Source organism: Ursus americanus, chromosome 4 (assembly GCF_024610735.1).
Source record: "Ursus americanus isolate L20-20 chromosome 4, mUrsAme1.1.p, whole genome shotgun sequence".
Taxonomy (NCBI): Eukaryota; Metazoa; Chordata; class Mammalia; order Carnivora; family Ursidae; genus Ursus; species Ursus americanus.
Genome location: NC_142130.1, coordinates 34,556,902 through 34,579,751, shown reverse-complemented (window position 1 = coordinate 34,579,751; position 22,850 = coordinate 34,556,902). Strand labels below are relative to the sequence as shown.

Below are 22,850 nucleotides of genomic sequence, written 5' to 3'. Positions count from 1 at the left end.
TGTCCTAAGCTACAGGATAAGTTGTCAAAGTCAACACTCATCAACTCCTCACACGAGTTATGGGTGCTAAGCCTCCAGGTTCTGTAATACTGAGTTCTAACTACAGAGAAAATAAACTGTCCAAGGAAGGTGACATTTCTTGGTAAACCCCAGGAAGAGAAGTGTCTGCACTTAGGAGGTGGGAATGACCTCCTAAGTAATCAGCCTGGTGCCTTTGGCCGGGCACCATGAAGCACGTGCCCAGGACAGAGCCCTTCCCAGGACCCAACCCGAAGTGAAGCAGCTGGATTCTTTATCCTCGCTCTTAAAAACAAACACATGAAAGTCAGCTTTGCTTCTTTAGTGCTGTGCCTTCCGATCTCCCTCTGCCTTCAAGGTGGGTCTCCTGGGCCTTCACTGACCTGTGCATGAGGCTCAGCTCAGCATTTACTGTATTTTGGAAAAAAGTCCAGAAATTCCACAGTGCCTTTACTTAGCAGTGTGAGGGAGCTCCAAGGCTTTCATTCTTAAGAAGGAAACCATGGCTCTTGGACTTGGAAAGAATGGTGAGAGCTGGTTAGGCTTCAAGTAAATTAAGTAGAACTATGAAGTAAAATCAAGAGAAAAGAAGGTCAATTAAAATTACAGCACAACAAACAGTATCTTAAAGTGTTTCTCCAACCTTAGAATTCATACAATTATCGGAGGAGTTTACTAACAATGATATTCTCTGGCTCCACACTCAGAGATTCTGTATCAAGTGCAGGGAGGGACTTGGAACGTGCATTTTTAAAATAAGCTTTCTGGGTAATTCTGTTCCAAATAATCCATAAGCTCCAATAGAAAAACAGTCCTGGAACTTTCAAGGAGGAAGCCTAGTTAATTGGAAGGATTCATCACAGAGCCACCAGAGCAGAGGAACAACAGAGGAGCAAGTGGGCAATGTGGCGCTGAGCGCCCAGGGCCCACAGCTCATGTGTGTGCTTCACATACAGACAGATGAGAGATCTGAGAATCCTACCTCAGCATGCATGTGGCATGACAGAACTGCTGTAGAGGCATGTGTTCCTGGGTCCGAGACAGGGGTTTTCCACTCCATATGGGACAGAGAAAGCATGGTCAGCACACAAAAATATGGTTGTGTTCATACCCCAATTGAAACGGTGAAAAGGAAGCTCTGATACAGAGGGAAGACTCTGGAATCAGAAGTCCATTCCCAACTCTGCTCACTTGCATGTGTGACAGTCACTTTGCTTCTCTAGCTTCTGAACTCTAATTGGAGGCTATAACCTACCTCAAAGGACAGTTGTCAAGAGTGAATGACCACAATGTATCTTAATAAAGACTTCTGTAAACTGTAATGCATCAAACAGACAAAGATCAGTATAATGATAAAAAAAACTCAGGTTACTTTCTTAAACACTGATTGTAGGCTTTTTGTAAGCATCTCACTGAGAAGTTGACAAGAATGGCAGATAAAGTGTCACAAAGCCCAGTAGCATGCCAAAAAGAGGTTGGAAACAGCTGACTGGTAAAATCAGGAGAACTCACAGAACAATCTGGAAGAATGCAGGAAAACATCCCTTTCTCCATTGGTGGCAGAGGGTGAGGAAGAAAACAGAGAAGGCTCGGCACTCCTGGGTATAGCTTTATTTTATGCAAACTATCACTAGTAGACTGTGGAGGGCATTCATTGCACTCGGGCTAAAGTCACAGTGAGAATCCAGCAACTTCTTTTTCAACTACTGCCCATGTTGGTGACCAGGGACTTCTGCTCAGAACACGGTGATCTTCCACTGAGAACTCTGACGAGGATTTGGGTGGCTTCTTCTAAGAGGGTTGGGCCAGGGAAAGGGACAGTGGCCTATCTGTGTATCTAGGAATCTGGGGATCAGCTTAGCTACTTTCGGACAAAGGGAGAATATATGCCCTATGAACTTTTGTGTTTTTGAAGAGGGGGTTATAGTGAGGGATAGAAGATGGCGTTTTCCACGGCAGTTTACTTTGAAAAATGCCAGTCGTGTTTCAGCTCAGTGAGGAGACAAAGGACAGCCTCAAATAGAGTATGAGGAGAAAAAAGCCCATAGCGGACTGATGTGGCGGCAGCAGAGGCCAGCCTGGCCAAGGGGATGGAGAAGGAGCCAGTTCAAGCCTGGGAAACAGGCAGGAAAACTGGAAAGGAAAGAGGTCAGCTAGAATTGCTGATTCCCACACCCTACCTCCCCGCTGAACTTGTCATTTTTGTCAGAAGCTTTACTATGCTCATATAGGTGCTCTCTTTAAAAGGAAAAAGGGGGAAGGTTATTTGCTACGCTTAGTTAAGAAAAAGCTCTTCAACAAAGAGACCACAATTATTTCTTTAATATCCTGCCAATCGAGATGTCACACTAACTGATGGGTGAGTGCTTTTATATCATAACAGAAAACCGTCTGGTCACCTTCTGGTTCTGTGGTGTACATGGCAACATTTATGTGACCAGCATGCCACGGGTAGAGAATTAAAACGACCAGTGAGATGCATGTCCTATAAGGCCTCTTAAAAGGAAATATACCTCACATATAAAAAAAGTAGCATCTAGTCTTAAAAGGTATATAAGCCCTACCTTAGCACACCATGTACAATTACAGAAAAACAAGGGAACTGAGCATGGAAAACATGAGAAGGCCAGAGAGAGGGGGTAGCAAGAGTCCAAATCCAAACGTAATGCTATGGATATGAAGAATTCTTGTCCACGTTCGAGGGGAATAGGATGTAAAAAGAAACTAAGAATGAAAGTAGAGCAGTATGGAAAGAATTTGAACATTACTATGAGAAAGTGAGATATATTTTATTAAGCAGCTATTTCTGACATCAACTTCCTTATGTGTTAGTTATGTGGTTCCCACCACTAAAGTAAACAAAGTTGAATATAAGGGAAATAAGGATATTTTAATGATGTTTCAGGAAACTGAAGAATGGAAGTTTAGCAGGGAAGCCATAAGTAATGTTGTACAGAGCAAAGCGAATTACAGCTAATATGAGACTTAAGGCAGGAGAAATAGCATTTGGCTAAGAGCAGAGGCTGAGGAACAGGAGACAGACAGCAGACTGGCCTCTGAAATGCCACAGCAACAGATTCTTCAAGTTAGCTATCGATGACCTGCGGTGAGCTGGGAGGGGATCTACCAGGTAAACAAAATAATGAAAGAGGTTTGTTCAAAGAAAAGGGTAACAAGAAGAAAAGAACTATGATCCCTGAACAGCAGAAACACTGAATCCTAATTACTTGAGAAAGGAGCACGTCAACTAATTAATAAGGTGTATGTGAAAAGAGAAGGACCCAAGAGGTGGCAGAAAGACAACACAATTGATTGCACCACATTCTTCAGAAAATGGTATGTCAATGATAGTGGAAACTGGGTAAGTTTGGTTGCAGAGAAACAATTTTGAATATGCAAATGTAACAAGCATACAACTTACTGCAGAGCTCAAATATGACAGTGTATATGAACCATCTGAAATGGTCAAATCTACGCATCCGTCAGGTAGCATGGTTACCGAGGACAATGGCCAGGTCCGTGTACCTGTCTGTAATCCACAGTTAATAGCTTTTAAACCAAGCAGTCTTAATGATCGCCCAGGAAATCCTGGCAAAAGTTGCTAACAATAATATGGCAAACAGAACTGCTTGACCTGAATTACAAGCATTTTAGATTTACCTGTTACCCCCTTTCCCAGAAGGCTAATGAGGAGAAAAGGAGAAGAGTGATCACTAAGGCAGAAGGCAGGAGGAAAAAGCAGAGGCCATAAATAATCTATCAGCCAGGGCATTAGCACCTGGACAATTAACATCTAATTGTTTAGGCAAAGCGATTACACACCCTGGAGTTGACAATATCGTCTTCATGTACCTAACATTTAATTACTGAAAGTACATAATTACCTATTTAAGAATATGGATGAGTTCCTATCAGAAAAAAAAATTTAGGTCACTTGAGACTTTCGGGAAGTTAATGAGTTGTTGGTTAAAACAAAAAGGAAATAGTGTAAATACATAAGTAAGGGAGGAAGAAATACTGGTTAAAAATGATGATTTGTAGAAAGAAATTTGAAATGAAGAGGTTACGTGGTATTATAAGTAAAGTAACTTTTTCTTACTCCATAAACAAATAAGAGTGAGAATAAAGGGCCATTTGCTACATTAGGATACTTGCTAGATGACATGAATAGACATTTCTCCAAAGAAGACATACAAATGGCCAACAGACACATGAAGAAATGCTCAATATCACTCGGCATCAGGGAAACACAAATCAAAACCACAATGAGATACCACCTCACACCAGTCAGAAGGGCTAAAATTAAGTCAGGAACGACAGATGTTGGTGAGGATGTGGAGACGGGGAACCCTCTTACACAGCTGGTGGGAATGCAAGCTGGTGCAGACACTCTGCAAAACAGTATGGAGTTTCCTCAAAAAGTTGAAAATAGAGCTACCCTATGACCCAGCAATTGCACTACTAGGTATTATGATTCGAAGGGGCACCTGCACCTCAGTATTTATAGCAGCAATGTCCACAATAGCCAAACTATAGAAAGAGCCCAGATATCCATCGACAGATGAATGGATAAAGATGTGGTATATATATACAATAGAATACTACTCAGCCATCAAAGAGAATGAAACCTTGCCCTTTGTAACGATGTGGATGGAACTAGAGGATATTATGCTAAGTAGAGTAAGTCAGAAAGACAAATACCATACGATTTCACTCATATGTGGAATTTAAGAAACAAAACAGATGAACATAGGGGAAGGGAAGGAAAAATAAAATAAGATAAAACCAGAGAGGGAGGCATAAGAGATTCTCAACTACAGGAAACAAACTGAAGGTTGTGGAGGGGCAGGGGGTGGGGATATGGGATAACTGGGTGACATGCATTAAGGAGGGCCTATGCAACTGATGAATCACTAAATTCTATCCCTGAAACTAATAATATACTATATGTTAACTAAATTGAATTTATATAAAAATTAAAAAAAAGATTTATGTGTTTTTTTTTTTTTTTTAAAGATTTTATTTATTTATTTGACAGAGATAGAGACAGCCAGCGAGAGAGGGAACACAAGCAGGGGGAGTGGGAGAGGAAGAAGCAGGCTCATAGCAGAGGAGCCTGATGTGGGGCTCGATCCCATAAAGCCGGGATCACGCCCTGAGCCGAAGGCAGATGCTTAACCGCTGTGCCACCCAGGCGCCCCCCCAAAAAAAGATTTATGTGTTTTAAAAGTTTTTTTCTTTAAAGAAATGAGATCACTTTTTAAAAAGTATGTGATTAAACGAACAAAGGAAAAAAAGGGACAAACCAAAAAAAAAAAAAAAAAAAAAAGTCTTAACCATAGAGAACAGATGGTTATCAGAGAGGGGATGGGTGAAAGAGGTGAAGGGGATTAAGAATACACTTATCATCATGAGCACTGAGTAATGTATAGAATTGTTGAATCACTATATTGTATACCCGAAACTAATATAACACTGTATGTTAACTATACTATACTGGAATTAAAATTTTTAAAAAGTACATGATTGTTTTGACATTCTTCTTGCACGTAAAGTTTAGATATCTTTGAGAAGTGAGAGAGGTTAATAAAAAGCCTCTGGATCAGCAAATTTCATACGAATGTAACAAATAATAACTTAATCAGTTTTGGTTAAAAACTCATTAGCCACGTGCATTTTTCTGTATGTATATCATATGCCAATAAAAAGTTAAAAAGAAAAACCTCATTAGTTGAAATACAAATGAGACTGTCAAAATAAATCCTGAAAAACAAAATATTTTGACAGGGGTTTTGGAAGAAGAGAAGACAAAGAAAACACCCAGAATAATGCTAATAGATATGCACATTTCATGAGCCCCAAAGATTCTAATACTGCTGGTGACTGCGACTGAAAAACAGAAAAATGAATCCTCCTGGTGGCTACAGGTACTTTACCTCAAGGTGACACTAACAAGAGATAAAGGACATTTAAAAAACAAAAACAATACAGGAAAATAATCATTACCCTTCTCCCATACTAGAAAATGAGAGCTTAGCTATGGATTCATACCAACGGTAATGCGGGCTTTCTCCCAGCATCCCTGGGCCTGCCTGGGAATCTGTCACCCCAGGCCCCCTGCAGAGCACTCCCTTTCCAGAACCACTAGACTCAGCACATTTGGGAATTCCATTAATCCTGGTGGGTGGGGTGGAAACAAGTTTGTTTCTCCTGGTCTTATGAAGAGGACTGCTCTGGACTGAATTAATATTCCCAACTCCTCCAACAGTCCCACTATAAGGATGCAGAAGTCCAGTTTAGTATGCTGAATACAAACAAGATACCCCCAAAATATAACTGAACTGCAGACTACATCCATATTGTCCAAATCTCTATGGGAACTAAGATTGCAGGGCTTTATCATTTAACCAGTCTTCTCTTTAACAACACTGCACAACTGGAGTATGTTTCCAACTAGTAATCCAATTCCTACAGCAAATATGCCTTTTATTTGGGCTATACTGATGTAACCTCGAGTTCCATCTGTAGCCATAACACACAAGTGAGACAGAAAAGTTGACTAACACTGACTAGCATTGCCTATATTTTATTTTAGTTTATGTAAATACTTACCTCTTTGACGCTATGTGTTACTGCCCATATCAGAAAAACTCTTGACATCACCTGGAAAGAAGTCAGGACAACAGAAGATGGAACGATTCCTGAAAGAGATTTTAGGATGGGTAAATAAATGTATATTGTACTAAGTTTCAACATGTAATACATTTTCTGAAACATTCAATGTTAAGACATAAAACCATCTTAACAACCGAAACTTATATAAACTGTTTTTCAATACAGTCAATATTAAAAACTTCTTTCCTCCATGGACACCTGGGTGGCTCAGTCGGTTAAAGGTCTGCCTTCGCCTCAGGTCATGATCCCAGGGTCCTGGGATCGAGTCCAGTATCAGGCTCTTTGCTCAGCGGGAAGTCTGCTTCTCCCTCTGCCTACTGCACCACCCCCCCCCCGCCCCGCCCCACTTGTGTGTGAGTGTGTGTGTGTGTGTGTGTGCGCGCGCGCGCACGTGCTCGCTCTTTCTCTCTGACAAATAAAATCTTTAAAAAAAATAAAAAAACCACAAAACCCACAAAAAACCCCAACTTTTTCCCTCCAAAACACTAATACTGCTTCCCCCCCAAAACAATAACATTGTTCATGGCGACAGCATACCATGGAATGTAGGTACCCTTCTTAAACCTTTCAAAATCACTGACCAGTGCAATCAATATATTTTACATTTATCATATAGAGAAAACAAAACCATTGCTTAACCTCTAAAATTAGACACTGAAAGGTCATTTTATAATATGGGTTTCAAAAATGAACAGGCACCTATAGAAGGGGAAATCAACTGTATTTGTATCTAATGAACATTGGCAACTCCTGCATATCATATGTACTATCCATACTGCATATCGATATATTATTTAATGGTTAAATTATCTTTTAAAATTCACTTAAATATTTTGCCAAAAAGCATACAAAAATCAAAGTTTATTATCTTTATAAACCATTCTCACCTTGTTCATTACAATAAGCATTGGTACAATTATCCTTCCAATGTCCTGAAGTTATAACACTGGAATTATTAGTTATTTTAGATAATCATTAAGTTCTGCCAAGCTTAAATTTCTTTGACTTCTCCTTTCAATTCCTACAACCACATCCCCTACGGAGAAACCAGCCACCACCATTATAAAAAACTCTTGCCTCCTTTAGGTCATCTTAAACCCAGTAATAAGCCATTATCTGTAAGCCTCATTTTCTCATTGTAACTTTATACTGGTAAGGAACTGCTACTAAAGTAAAATCTGGAAGCAGAATTATGGGTCAAAATTATGGATCAAAAACCAAAACATAAGAGCTAAAACTATAAAATTCTTAGAAGAAAACATATATGGGGGGCAGGAGTCCAAGATGTCAGAAGAGGTGCCGTAATTTCATCTAGTCCCAGGAATTCAGCAAGATAGCTATCAAACCATTCTGAACACCTGCGAACTCAACTGGAGATCTAAGAAAAGAATAGTTGCAACTCTACAAATAGAAAAGCGACCACTTGCTGCAAGGTAGGAGGTGCGGAGAAGTGAATCCAAGGCGATACGTGGGAAGATTAACCAAGTGGGGAGGGAGCCTCCCTCAGCTGACTACCGGCAAGTGATAGAGCAGCAGAGCACAAAATCGGAATCTTCGGAAGTGTGCTCCCGTGAGGGATGTCGCTCTGGCATCTAAGCTAGGGTGGAACCTAGCTGGGACAGTGTGGTGTCAGGATCCTCAGGGTCATAGGAAGACTGGGGGGTGCCTGAGTGCAGCAGAGCTCCCAAGTATCGGAGTGGAGAAGCCGGCTACAAAGACTGAACCCAGGAGTGGGTGGGAGTGGGCTCTCAGCTGGGGGTTGCCATAAACTGGGATCTGCAGCACAGTCAGGCAACTGCTCTATGAGCAGGGGCCCAACAAGCAGCAGAATTGGCGAGAGACCGCCCCCCCCCCCCCGGAGGAAGCAGTATGCAGGGTTTGGAGAAACGGGGTCGTGTGCCTGAGATAGAAATGCTCAGTCCCAGGCTGGGTGAGCATGGAGTGCAGCCAGAGAGCAGGGAGACAGGAGTGACTGACAGCTTTTCTCTGAGGGCTCACTGAGGAGTGGGGCCCCGAGCTCTCAGCTCCGGGACTGGATATTGGAGGCCACCATTTTCATGCTCATCCTCTACAGCTACCCGGAAAGGCTTCAGGGAACAAAAGCCACAGAGAGCAAACCTGAGCAGCTGACAGCCTGGCCCCTGGCAAGAGCTGTGCAGTTCCACCCAGGGCAAAGACACTTGAGAATCAATGCAACAGGACCCTCCCCCAGAAGGTCAGCAGGAATATCCAGCCAAGACCAAGTTTACCAATCAACAAGAACTGCAGAACTCCAGGCCTAGGGGAATACAGCATAGAGAATTCATGACTTTTCCCCCATGATTCTTTAGTCTTTCAACTTTAATTTTCTTTTTAATTTTCTTTCCTTTTTCGACCAATTTCTTATTTTATCAACTCTCTTAAAAATCTTTTTGAATTTTCATTTTTACAGTTATATTCTATCCTTTCATTGTATTTAATCTTATTTTTGTATATATGTAAGTTTTTATTTTTTTACAATTTTGGGATGCAGTTTCTTCTAACAGACCAAAACACCCAAAATCCAGTATATGGCTCTATTCTATTCAATACCTGTCTGATCATATTCTCTTTTTTTTCTTCTTCCTTTTTTTTTTTGTTAAAGTCTTTAATTTTCATATTTACAGTTACATTCTATCCTTTCAATGTACATAATTTTATTTTTGTATATATACAAGTGTTTCTTTCTTTACAATTTTGAGATGTAGTTTCTTCTAACAAACTGACCAAAATACACTCAGGAGATAGTGTATTGCTTGTATTATATCTCTTCCTTTTTGTTGTTGTTTTTTTTTTTTCACTTTTGTTTTTTCTTGTCTTTCAATTTCCATTTTTACAGTTACATTCTATCCTTTCATTGTACTTAATTTTATTTTTGTACATAAGTTTCTCTTCTTTACAATTTTGGGATCTATTTTCTAAAAAACAGACCAAAATATACACAGAATCCAGTGTATTGCTCTATTCTGCTCACCTGGTCTGATTATATTCTCCGCCCCCCCCCGCCCACCCCAGTTTCAGGTCTCTTCTGATTTGTTTAGTGTATATTTCTCTGGGGTTGTTGCCATTTTAGTATTTTTTTTCTCTCATTCATCTGTTATTCTCTGGACAGACCAATAAGACAGAAAAACTCACCTCAAAAAAGAGAACAAGAGGCAATACTGAATGCCAGGGACCTAATCAGTATGGACATAAGTAAGATGTTGGAACTAGAGTTCAGACAACAAATAAGAGTCTAGGGCCAGACAGCTTCCTAGAGGAATTCTACCAGACAACAAATAAGAGTCCAGGGCCAGACAGCTTCCTAGAGGAATTCTACCAAACATTTAAAGAAGAATTAATACTTATTCTTCTGAAGCTATTCCAAAAAATAGAAATGGAAGGAAAACTTTCAAAATCTTCATATGAGGCCAACATTACCTTGATCCCAAAACCAAAGACACCACCAAAAGGAAGAATTACAGACCAATATCCCTGATGAATATGGATACAAAAATTCCCACCAAAATACTAGCCAATAGGATCCAACAGTACATTAAAAGGATTATTCACCACGACCAAGTGGGATTTATTCCTGGGCTGCAAGGGTGGTTCAACTTCTGCAAATCGATGTGATACACTACATAAATAAAAGAAAGGACAAGAACCATATGATCCTCTCAATAGATGCAGAAAAAGCATTTGACAAAGTACTGCATCCTTTCTTGATTAAAACTCTTCACAGTGTAGGGATAGAGGGAACATACCCCAATATCATAAAAGCCATTTATGAAAAGCCTACAGAGAATATCATTCTCAATGGGAAAAAAATGAGAGCTTTTCCCCTAAGGTCAGGAACACGACAGGGATGTCCTCTATCACCACTGCTGTTCAACATAGTCCTAGAAGTCCTCGCCTCAGCAATCAGACAACAAAAAGAAATAAAAGGAATCCAAATCGGCAAAGAAGCCATTAACTCTCACTCTTTGCAGATGACGTGATACTTTATGTGGAAAACCCAAAAGACTCCACCCCAAAACTGGTAGAACTCATACAGGAATTCAGTAAAGTAGCAGCATATAAAATCAATGCACAGAAGTCAGTTGCATTTCTATACACTAACAATGAGATAGAAGAAAGAGAAATTAAGGAGTCAATCCCATTTACAAACTGCACCCAAAACCATAAGATACCTAGGAATAAACCTAACTAAAGAGGCAAAGGATCTGTACTCAGAAAAATTATAGAACGCTCATGAAAGAAATTGCAGAAGACACAAAGAAATGCAAAAACCTTCCATGGTCATGGATTGAAAGAACAAATATTGTGAAAATGTCTATGCTACCTAGAGCAATCTACACATTCATTGCAATCCCTATCAAAATATCATCAACTTTTTTCACAGAGCTGGAACAAATAATCCTAAAATTTGTATGGAACCAGAAAGGACCTGAATAGCCAAAGGAATACTGAAAAAGAAAACCAAAACTGGTGGCATCAGAACGCCAGACTTCAAGCTCTATTACAAAGCTGTTATCATCAAGACAGCATGGTACTGGCACAAAAACAGACACACAGATCAATGCAACAGAACAGAGAACCCAGAAATGGACCCTCAACTCTACGGTCAACTAATCTTCAACAAAGCAGGAAAGAATATCCAATGGAAAAAAGACAGTCTCTTCAACAAATGGTGTTGGGAAAATTGTACAGCCACATGCAGAAAATGAAACTGGACCATTTCCTTACACCATACACAAAAATAGACTCAAAATGGATGAAAGACCTAAATGTGAAACGAATCCATCAAAATCCTAGAAGAGAACACAGGCAGCAACCTCTTTAACCTTGGCTACAGCAAGTTCTTGCTAGACATGTCTCCAAAGGCAAGGGAAACAGAGGCAAAAATGAACTATTGGGCCTTCATCAAGATAAAAAGCTTTTGCACAGGAAAGGAAACAATCGACAAAATCAAAAGACAACCAACAGAATGGGAGAAGATATTTGCAAATGTCTTATCAGATAAAGGGCTAGTATCCAAAATTTATAAAGAACTTATTAAACTCAACACCCAAAGAACAAATAATCCGATCAAGAAATGGGCAGAAGACATGAACAGACATTTCTCCAAAAAAGACATAAAAATGGCCAACAAATGCTCCACATCACTTGGCATCAGAGAAACACAAATCAAAGCCACAATGAGATACCACCTCACACCAGTTAGAATGGCTAAAATTAACAAGTCAGGAAATGACAGATGTTGGTCAGAGGATGCAGAGAAAGGGCAACATTCTTACACTGTTGGTAGGAATGCAAGCTGGTGCAGCCACTCTGGAAAATAGTATGGAGGTTCCTCAAAAAGTTGAAAATGACCCAGTGATTACACTATTCGGTAGTTACTCCAAAGATATAAATGTAGTGATCTGAAGGGGCACCTACACCCCAATGTTTATAGCAGCAATGTCCACAATAGCCAAACTATGGAAAAAGTGCAGATGTCCATTGACAGATGAATGGATGAAGAAGATGTGGTACATATATATATACAATGGCGTACTGCTTAGCCATCAAAAAAAAAACAACAACCCTGAAATCTTGCCATTTACAACAATTTGGATGGAACTAGAGGGGCAGGGGGAGAGGGAGAGAGACTCTTAAGCAAGCTCCATGCCCAACACAGAGCCTGACCCGGGGCTTAATCTTACAATCCTGAGATCATGACCTGAGTTGAAATAAAGAGTTTGATGTCTAACCAACTGAGCCACCCAAGTGCCCCCAAAATAAAGAATTCTTACAACTCAATAATCAAAGACAAATAACCCAATTAAAAAATGGGCAAAGAATCTCAACAGACATTTCTCCAAAGAAGATATGCAAATGGATAATAAAGACATGAAAAGATGCTCAAATCATTAGTCAACAGGGAAATGCAAATCAAAACCATAATGAGATATATTTCACTAGGATGGCTATAATCATCAGATACATTATTACAGAGAACAACAAGTGCTGGCTAGGTTGTGGTGATATTGGAGCCCTCATACAGTGCCGTTAGGATTATAAAATGGTGCAGCTACTGTCTGAGAGTACCTCAAAATGTTACATATGGAATTACCATATGACTCAGCAATTCTACTCCTAGGTATATATGTACCCAAGAAAAATAAAAACATACACCCACACAAACACTTGCAGTCAATGTTCATACTGGCATTCTACCCTAGCTCCAAAGTGGAAACAATCAAAATGTCCAACAACAGATGAATGGATCAATAGAACATGGTATATCTATACAATAGAACATTAGAAATAAAGTAAATAAAAGTAAAAAGTAATGAATAATAAATAAAAAGAAATAAAGTACTGATACATACTACAATATTGATGAACTTTGAAAACATGCTGACTAAAGAAGCCAGTGACAAACGACCATATGTTACATGATTCGGTTTGTATGAAAAGTCAAGAATAGACAAACTACAGACAGAAAGTAGATTAGTGGTTAGCTGGGGCTAGAAGATTAGGAGGGAAACTGGGAGCGACTGCTAATGGGTATTGGGTTTCTTTTTGGGGTGATGAAAATGTTCTAAAATTGACTGTGGTGATGGTTGCACAACCCTGTGAATACTGAATTATATACTCTAAATGGGTGAACTACATATGTGAATTATATGTGAATAAAGTTTTTATAAAAAAATAAATATGTGAATTAAGCACAGAGCCTGGTGATATTAATATGTAATACTGCTAAAGAAGCTAACTCAGTGAGTCAAACATTAAGTGAATATACTTAGCCAATGTAACTGTAGGTTACATTACCAGAAAAACTAAAGATCGATAATCAAAGGCTTTCCTAAATGAGTTCTTAAGCATTTGCTGCTTAAGGTAAGACCACCAGTATTTCTACCTTCTTCATTTTTTTTAAACTCAAAGACTAGCTTATCACATAAAAGTATTATTTTCCCTTTCATTTCTGCGTTCTTCTTTTGCCATTGAAACAGGGGGCTAGACTTCTAACGGTCTGAACTGCGCTCCAGGGTTGCTGATATATTTTGGTGGGAATCAAGAAGTCCAGGATCTGGACCTCAGATTTCCAAGTTCAAAAAACGAATTTTATCCCATTCATGAGCAAAAATCAGGCTCTTGGGAGACTGACTCAGACTAATCAAATCCAGAGGAGTCTAGTTAATAAACCACTATGTCATTTTATTCACTTAACAGCAGAAGCATAGCCTTTGTAATAACGGAACGGTTGGGATTTTAAAGACCCTCATCTAAGGGCATTTTTTTCCTCCTGTGGAAATCAGAATGCTTATTAGGACGTGTGACTTCAATGAAGGGATCTGGTTGCTCTGAGGGATGAATATTGCAATTCAGTGGAACCCTTCTTTACTCTAGAGCCCCCTTTCCTAGGGAATATGAAAATTTATATATGTCTTCCTTTTAGAAGTGCTAATCAAAACTTATCATATTGTTTTTTTTAAAGTAAGTTTTAATAGCCAAAAACACTTATTCCTTAGTTATATTTCCCACCATTCTTTTCTTCTAAGTATACATACCTATATTTTTAAAAGACTTTATTTATTTACTATGTCAGAGAGAGAGAGTGCATGCAAAAGCAGGGGGGAGCAGCAGGCAGTGGGAGAAGCAGGCTCCCTGCTGAGTAAGGAGCCTGATGTGGGACTTGATCCCAGGACCCTGGGATCATGACCTAAGCCCAAAGGCAGACGCTTAACTGACTGAGCCACCCAGGCCTCCCCTCTTCTAAGTATATTTTTAAATACAGTTCAATTTCTATTGTTTATACTTTTTGTAGTTTGCTTTTCTCACTTAACATTTTGAGAAATTTTCTTACAACATAGTCTTCAAAATATTTTAACTTGAGTCATAATATTCATTAGAGTAGAATATATTTGTTTATCTATTCTCCTTCTGTGAGATATTTAAATTGCTCAAATTTCTTGATATTATAAATGAAGTAATAAAGTATTACAAATAATACTTAAAAATTTCTGAGGCTTAGAAAAAAAAAATGTTTTAAAGGATTATTTCCTTGGGATAGTTCCCAGAAGTAGAACTACTAGGTCAAATGCTATGAATGCCTTTAAAGATCTTGAAATACATTGCCAAATTGCTTTCTAAAACATTTGTATTAAGATACACTCCCACCAGCAGCATACAAGCCTGGCTGCTTTAGCCTACCCCTCAAAGTAAATTTAAATCTTAGTAAGTTAGGGAGTAAAAAGCCAGTAAATTTAAGTCTAAATAAGTTAGGAAATAAAAAACTGATCAATGCTTTCTAATTTGATGCAGATGCAGAAATGTTTCTGGCTTTGCCTGCAGGTGCTCCTAAATTTCCTATGCAGGAAACTGCCTGTTTAGGAACCCGAATTTCCCCCAAATGATGTCATTCACACCAACTCTCACTTGGTTTCTGTGGCATATGAACCTACCTCAACTGGTCACCCAGCAAACAGAAGTTTTGGCTCTAGCCTGACAGCCCAATCTCAAAATGCCTGCTCTACTGGACCAGTCAAAAGGCCAGCAGGAAGAAGGACCCCTTATATAAGGAAGACCATCTGAAGGCCGGGATCTCCAAGTTTATCCTTGGAGTTAAGCCAGACCAACAACAGAAGGCCACATAGATGGAATCATTTTGCTCTGAACAGAATTGGTATCACTGAGTTGGGTGTACTGTTATTGTCAGCTGGATTTCATTTGGAACTGTTAAAAAGAGAATCATTATTTGCTGTAGGAATGGTATGCAGTATAATATCCACTCTATCACTCAATGCCCCTTATATTAGCCCTAGGTGGGAAATCTGTTTTAGAAATCAATGCTAAGAAATATTTACGTCTCTCCAATCTGATAGGAATTCTATAACTCAATTGCCCCTTTCTTTTTTCTTTTATTATTTTACTTTAATTTTACTGTAGTTAACATACAGTGTTATATTCTCAGTTGCCCTTTTCAACATGGTAGTTAGAATGTTTCAAGCCAAATCTGAAACATATTATGTTATTATATTTCTTGTAGAAGTTATCACAAATCCTTATGGAATGAGGAGTATAGACAGACTGGATCCTCTTTCTTTTCTAGACTTCTTGCACTCAATCCCTATGTGATTGCATTTATTATGCCATTATCCCTTATTTGAACACCGTGACACAGCATGTTAAAACTACCTATACCTCAGATTTTTGGTTGTTGATTACTTAAGTTGGTTGTTTCCTGATAACAAGGAGAGATTCTGCAATCTTATCAGTAAACCATCACTAGATCAAAATTCATTTTAAAAAGACTTACTAGGCACCTATTATTCATTAATTGAATTCAACAAATATTTTTGGAGTACGTACTCTGTGCCAAGTACTGTTTTTCAAGCTGGGGATACAATGGTGAATAAGATACACCCCTGCCCTCATGAACTTACACTCTCAGGCTGTAACTGATTTGCTTTGGGATAGATCTTATTTTTAGGACTTTTTCCTGAAGGTGATGTGAGGCAACTAAACATCTATAAACAGAATGGCATGATCACTTCTTGGTTTCAGAAAAATTTCTCTATCAGCAGTGCGCATCTTTGGCAAGACGAGGTTATAACTTGAGAAATAATTATAGGAATTTATGTTGAAAGGGCAATGAACTTTTGAAGCAAAACATTGGCAGATAAAAGAAACACAGGCATTTATATGTGTGGGATGTGTGCACGCATCTAAGCGAAAGCTGTATAAAGGGGATCTGGCAAACAGTTTGATTCTCCAGAACCAGGGTGCTCTGAGGACTCCCTAAGCCCGGCAGAGGTCGACAGCCCTGGAAATCCTCCCTGCTCAGAACAGCCCTCAGATGGATCAGGTTGGTGGGCTTAGCAGATGACCTACTTATGATCAAGACTGCGTTGCAAGTCAGGTATAGTCAGGTAGGCTGGGAGCAGAGCAGGATAGAGCCCACAAACAGAAAAGGAGTCAACCATCAACCATCAGGGAATACATGGGTAATGGAGGCCAGACCAAAGCAAGGCAAGCAACACAAAGTTGGCGCCAGTAACTAAATTAAATGATGGCAAGGGAAATGAGAATCTCCCTACCCAAATACCAAATCTACTGAGCTAAAAGTAGCAATATTCAATAACAAAAACAACACTCACCAGCAGCAACCAAAAAGGAATGGGGTAACAACTGTATGCCATATATTTTTAAAAGTTCTAGCCAAAAAAGGAAAGATTATTGTACACCTCCTACTCTATCTCTATCTCCCAAAAGTGATATTGGTGAATCAACACAATTTTGAGAATTTTTACCAACAGGCTCAGATTTGGAGAGAAACACAAATTTCTGAGTGGAGTGTGACAGACAGGGAGGCTGGGAAGTGATGGTAAAGTGGAGGATGTGACTAACTAGGAACTACCTCATGGATGCCAAGCCTTTCCGGTCCCACACTGAGCTGGAGGACTGGCACAAAGTTCCCTACAGGAACGGCATACACTTTTTATGAGGTGGCAGAATCCCATCACACAGCAATTAAATCTCAGAAAGGATGGAGGAGCTCATGTGTTTTAAATAAGTAATTCATTTGCATTGTTCAAAATTTAAAAAGTGTAAAAAGATTATAGAGAAAAGTCTCCCTCCCAATCCATCCTACTATCACTCAGGTGCCTTTTCCACAGGCAACTAATTATTAATTCCTTGTCTATCACTACAGAGATATATTTTAGGTATATTACAGCAAATATGTTAAGTGAATGCATAAAGATATATTTATATCCATCCTTTTTTCCAACTTTTTACATAATGGCAGCATTTTATACACATTGTTCTATACTCTGCTTTACTTCCCTTATAAAATATCCTGAAGACCTTTCTTCATCAATACATATATACACTGTTTAATTTCTGAGACTTTATGTCTTAATATCTATGCACCCTCCTAAGGCCTATCCCTATGTCCTCAGCATGTACAAAAATATGTAAAACAGGAAAACTCCAAACCTAAGTTGTAGCTCAGAGGGGAAAACAACTGAGTAAACACAGTGGAAATGCAGCCAGGGAGAATTCAGTAACATCCATATCAGAACAAATAAAATGGCTGCACAGGGCTGCTCACACTTTAAAGATAGAGAGGCATGCCAACCATACAAATGTAATATAAGAAAAGAAAATAAAGCATGCATTACATCTGGGGGAAAGCAAAAAATTAAAACACCTGGAAAGAAGATGATAATTATGCAAAGCAAAGGCAATCCAACAAAAGAATAATTGTTATCGCCAAAGTAGAGAACCCAATATGTGGAACAGAAAATGTATTCAGGGGTATAATCCAAGAAATGTAAGACCTCAATTTGAAAGAATACACTGTGTTCCTGGGGCGCCTGGGTGGCTCAGTCGTTAAACGTCTGCCTTCGGCTCAGGGCGTGATCCCGGCATTCTGGGATCGAGCCCCACATCAGGCTCCTCTGCTGGGAGCCTGCTTCTTCCTCTCCCACTCCCCCTGCTTGTGTTCCCTCTCTCACTGGCTGTCTCTCTCTCTGTCAAATAAATAAATAAAATCTTAAAAAAAAAAAAAAAAAAAAGAATACACTGTGTTCCAGAAAAAAAAACTGATTGTGAATGAGTAAAACCAAGAAATTTCTTGGTTACAAAAATACTCCAGGGATCCAGACCAAAAAAAAAAAAAAAAAAAAAAAGCAAGTTACCTACAAAGTAGCAAGAAAATCAGCCTGGCTTCAGACTTCTCCACAGCAACATCCAATGTCAGAAGACAATGAAGCAACACTACAAAGGTCCAAGGGAAAGACAGTACATTCAAGAATATTATACCCAGCCAAGGTGTCACTCTAGTGCAATGGCAAAAGGTAAACATCACTAAATATGAAAGAACTTGCTACATAATGCCTATGTAACCAACATTCTTAAGAAACACATGCTATCAAAAATTTAGCCAAACAAGAGATGAATCAAAATAAAGAATTCAGGAATGGAGAAGTCATGGTCAAAGGGCCCAGAACAGGCCATGAATCCAAATATAAAGCTAAGACTAAACAATTATGCTAACTATGGCCACAGAACATAGTATAAATGCTTTAAAATGGGAGCCAGGGAAGAAGAGATGGAAGGAGAAGTGAGAATACTAATTTCCTTAATAGAATTAGGAGATACTACCTAAAACTAGAGCCAAATGTAATTCTAAGCTAAATTTTTGTTAAACTTTAAGGAACTTTTAAAAAATAGTATACCTCATGGTAAAAAGATTTTATATTTATTAATAAACTCAGTGATTTTAATGAAAAATAGCATGTATAGTATGAACCTATCTTGGTTCTTCCATTCATCTACTTTTTTCTTTTCTTAATATATATGTGAAGGCAACCCTCTCCAGAATATTTATCTAGTATTAATGAAGATTAGTTCTAAAATGGTAGAATTTGGAGTCAGTTGTAAACTTTGCTCTTTGTACTTTCCACATTGCTTGAACTCCTGACAAAACACATGAATTAGATTTCAAAATTAATAAAATCATTACTCTTAATGAGAAATGAAACATTTGGCAACAGCAAAAAGATAATTCTAAAACTGAGCTAATTCCAATTTTAAACAAGAATTTTTAAAAATATTTTCTCTTACATTGAAGCTAATTTCAGGGAAGTAAAATATTTCTGGTCAAAATGAAGAAAAGGGTGGGAGTGTGGGACTCAAGGAAGATGACTGGCTTTTAAAGTTTTTTCAAAGATTTTATTTATTTACTTGAAAGACACAGAGAGAGCAAGTGAGGGAGAGAGCATGAGTGTGAGAGAGGGGCAGAGGGAGAGGGGGAAGCAGCCTCCCCGCTGAGTAGGGAGCCCGATATGGGGCTCGATCCCAGGACCCTGATCCCAGGACCATGACCTGAGCCAAAGGAGATGCTTAACCGACTGAGCCACCATGGCACCCCTTTTTTTAATTTTTAAAAAGAAGGACAGACAGAAGGACAATTCTCTATTTTCCCAGAACATAGAAAACTGGCCTTGCCTTTTGGGGTTGTGGCACCTGACCGCCCAAAAGCAATGTTCAATATATTTTACTTAACCACACTTGCTTTATTGAGCTCTGACAAAACAAATTTGTTTCTTTTTTTTTTTAAAATATTTTATTTATTTATTCGACAGAGATAGAGACAGCCAGCGAGAGAGGGAACACAAGCAGGGGGAGTGGGAGAGGAAGAAGCAGGCTCATAGCAGAAGAGCCTGATGTGGGGCTCGATCCCATAACGCCGGGATCACACCCTGAGCCGAAGGCAGACGCTTAACCGCTGTGCCACCCAGGCGCCCCAACAAATTTGTTTCTTACACTGAAATCAATAGCCAAATTATGATATTCATATGATAAGCTCTGGATTTATTTGAGGTTAGCATTTCTCAAAGATGTACTAAATTGTGAGAGGGCATTACATTTCTTTGTGCTAAAAGGATAGTGGTACTAAGTGTATTCATGCTTATTTTTTACTAAATTGAAATGGATAAAAAGGGAGACACAAGAGAAAATCAAATACAGTGATATGTCATGTGTCTAGCATTGGAAAGAAACATGCAGTTAGAATGAAATCTTTTCCCTTGATGTGACCAAACTTTCAACATGGAGGAGCTTCTCAAGCTGGAGCACATACGCCCCAAAGCTGTGCAGCAGGGTCCAATGCCCTGACATCCTAGTAGCAGTTCACTTACTCAAACTCAACTGTATGAACACAACCCACAGAAAATAAGATAGAAATCTAGTGTAGGTAACTCCTCCTAATATTTCACAGTGTGAATGTGGGCACCAGAGTGAATGGTAGTCTTAGGTCTCCTGGTCACTCACCACCCTGTCTGGGGTCTCACTGTTCAAAGATAATATAAGAGGGGCACCTGGGTGGCTTAGTCATTAAGCGTCTGCCTTCGGCTCAGGGCGTGATCATGGCGTTCTGGGATCGAGCCCCACATCAGGCTCCTCGCTGGGAGCCTGCCTCTTCCTCTCCCACTCCCACTGCTTGTGTTCCCTCTCTCACTGGCTGTCTCTCTGTCAAATAAATAAATAAAATCTTAAAAAACAAAAACAAAAAAACCCCACAAAGATAATATAAGAGTCATCCAAGATAGACCCTGAATGTGAACCAACTATTTCATCTAGCATTCAAATGAAGAGTAGACATTTTCAATATTGGAGTGGAAAGTGGCTATGCTGGACTTATTGAAAGTCAGTACTAAGTTGCACTGTGTTACATGAACAATTCAAAGTATTTTTCATTGGAATTTTACCCCTACATAAGCAATTCTATTTTAGGAGAAAAGCCACAGCATATATTCAAGTACATCACCCTGGTTCACTGATTTTCCCTGAAGACTTTTCAGGGGAGTATCCATTTTTACATTAAAACATAAAAAAGGGACTTCAGAAGTTCTCACATTTATGGCAAGCTATGTCACCTCTATTCCCAAGTCCCTGGGGTTAAACTATACCCCTTCACAGATACTAGGGAAACTTGAGAAGTGCTGGAAAAACACAATGATACATAATACAAATAAAAGGTAGGAAGCCAGGCTTAGGGAAAATAAGGTTAGGAAAAATATCTTGAAACAATGGGAGAAATTAACACTTAAACAGATGTGAAGAGGGCCTGTGTACTTGTGTTTGGGGGAGACCATGAACTTGGCACTGTGCTCCTTTATGGTGAATACAAGGAGAAAAAAAACAATCCAGTTGTATAATTCAATGCACATGAAAGAAAAAGAACCAGGTGCTTGGTTTTTTGAGCCATATCCCTACATATTAAATGGCTTTGACTATAGTAGCAGTTTCTAGTTTATTAGATGTCCTTTATACAGTTTACGGTTTCAGATCGCTAGCTGTCAAAAGTGTCTGCCACTGGCAGGTTGCTCTTCTTAACTGAGGTTCTCACATGTAAAAAGTAATAATAAATTGGCTCCAAGAGAGGAACCAGAGGCCTTTGAAGGGAATGAGCTTCTTGAGGGCTTAATCAAATATCCAGAGGCTTTTCATTTGTTTGTTTACTTTTGGGGTCTCCACTCTCTTAAGAATAAGGTTACCGAAAGTCTAATCTCCAAATGAGAGCAAAATGCAGACATGAAAAAAAAAATGAGACAAGTTTCCCACCTTTCCGAAGATAACAGAAGAGTGTCACTTTTGAAAAACAGGAAAACATAAAAATATTAGAAGCCGTTCTCTAAGAGAACACAATGAGTCAATAATAAGTCACGGAGACTCTCGAACCTCTGTATTGTAGTTAGCATTTCAAAAGCAAATTGCCATCCGATTATTTTTATTGCCCACAGCACTCCAGGTATTTTAGACCAGACCATTAATTGCAGCCTTAAAATATATATATTTGAAATATATATATTTCATATATGTTTTACAGCAAGACTAATCGTAAGCTTCTCTTAAAAAAAAAGATTTAGGGGCGCCTGGGTGGCTCAGTCGTTAAGCCTCTGCCTTTGGCTCAGGGCGTGATCCCGGAGTTCTGGGATCGAGCCCCATGTCGGGCTCTTCCGCTGGGAGCCTGCTTCTTCCTCTCCCACTCCCCCTGCTTGTGTTCCCTCTCTCACTGGGTGTCTCTCTCTGTCAAATAAATACATAAAATCTTAAAAAAAAAAAAAGATTTAATACAACAGTTAAGACCAAATAAAACTGATAGCTGAACTTAGATATACAGTCACTTTTGGCTAAACTTATGCTAACAATCCATAAGTGTCCTGGATATTGGGGATAAGAAAACATTTTATTTGAATCTCTATTTTAAAATTTTATTAAATTTTGTCTCAGTATACTCCGAAAATTCTTTTTATGTAAACCTTTCTCAAAAGGTTGAACCTGACCCAGTTGTCACTTGCTTGAAATAAGATCCAATGACAAGGTGGAGAAAGTAGAGTCATTTCCTTATGACTTGAAAAAAACAATCACGGGATTTCATTTAAGCAAACCAAGAAATATACTTCTACCAAACCGTGTTCTTTCTCAGAGTTCTGCCAAAGCATCCGGGCAGTGAAGGAAGACTAAAGAAGATGAAATTTAGGGGCGCCTGGGTGGCACAGCGGTTAAACGTCTGCCTTCGGCTCAGGGCGTGATCCTGGCGATCCGGGATCGAGCCCCACATCAGGCTCTTCCGCTATGAGCCTGCTTCTTCCTCT

At 39.1% G+C, this 22,850-nt stretch overlaps 1 protein-coding gene across 3 annotated transcripts in view; it reads right to left on the bottom strand.

The window, feature by feature from the left end:
- HACD2 (3-hydroxyacyl-CoA dehydratase 2) overlaps positions 1–22,850 on the bottom strand; it is a 111,209-nt gene that overhangs the window by 29,519 nt on the left and 58,840 nt on the right. For all 3 annotated transcript variants that reach the window (XR_006782457.2, XM_045812745.2, XM_045812744.2), the window contains exon 4: positions 6,631–6,719. Coding sequence is in view for 2 of the 3 variants with exons in the window: in XM_045812745.2 (XP_045668701.1) it covers positions 6,631–6,719 (89 nt within the window). In the remaining variant the exon portion in view is untranslated. The remainder of the gene's footprint in view (positions 1–6,630; positions 6,720–22,850) is intronic.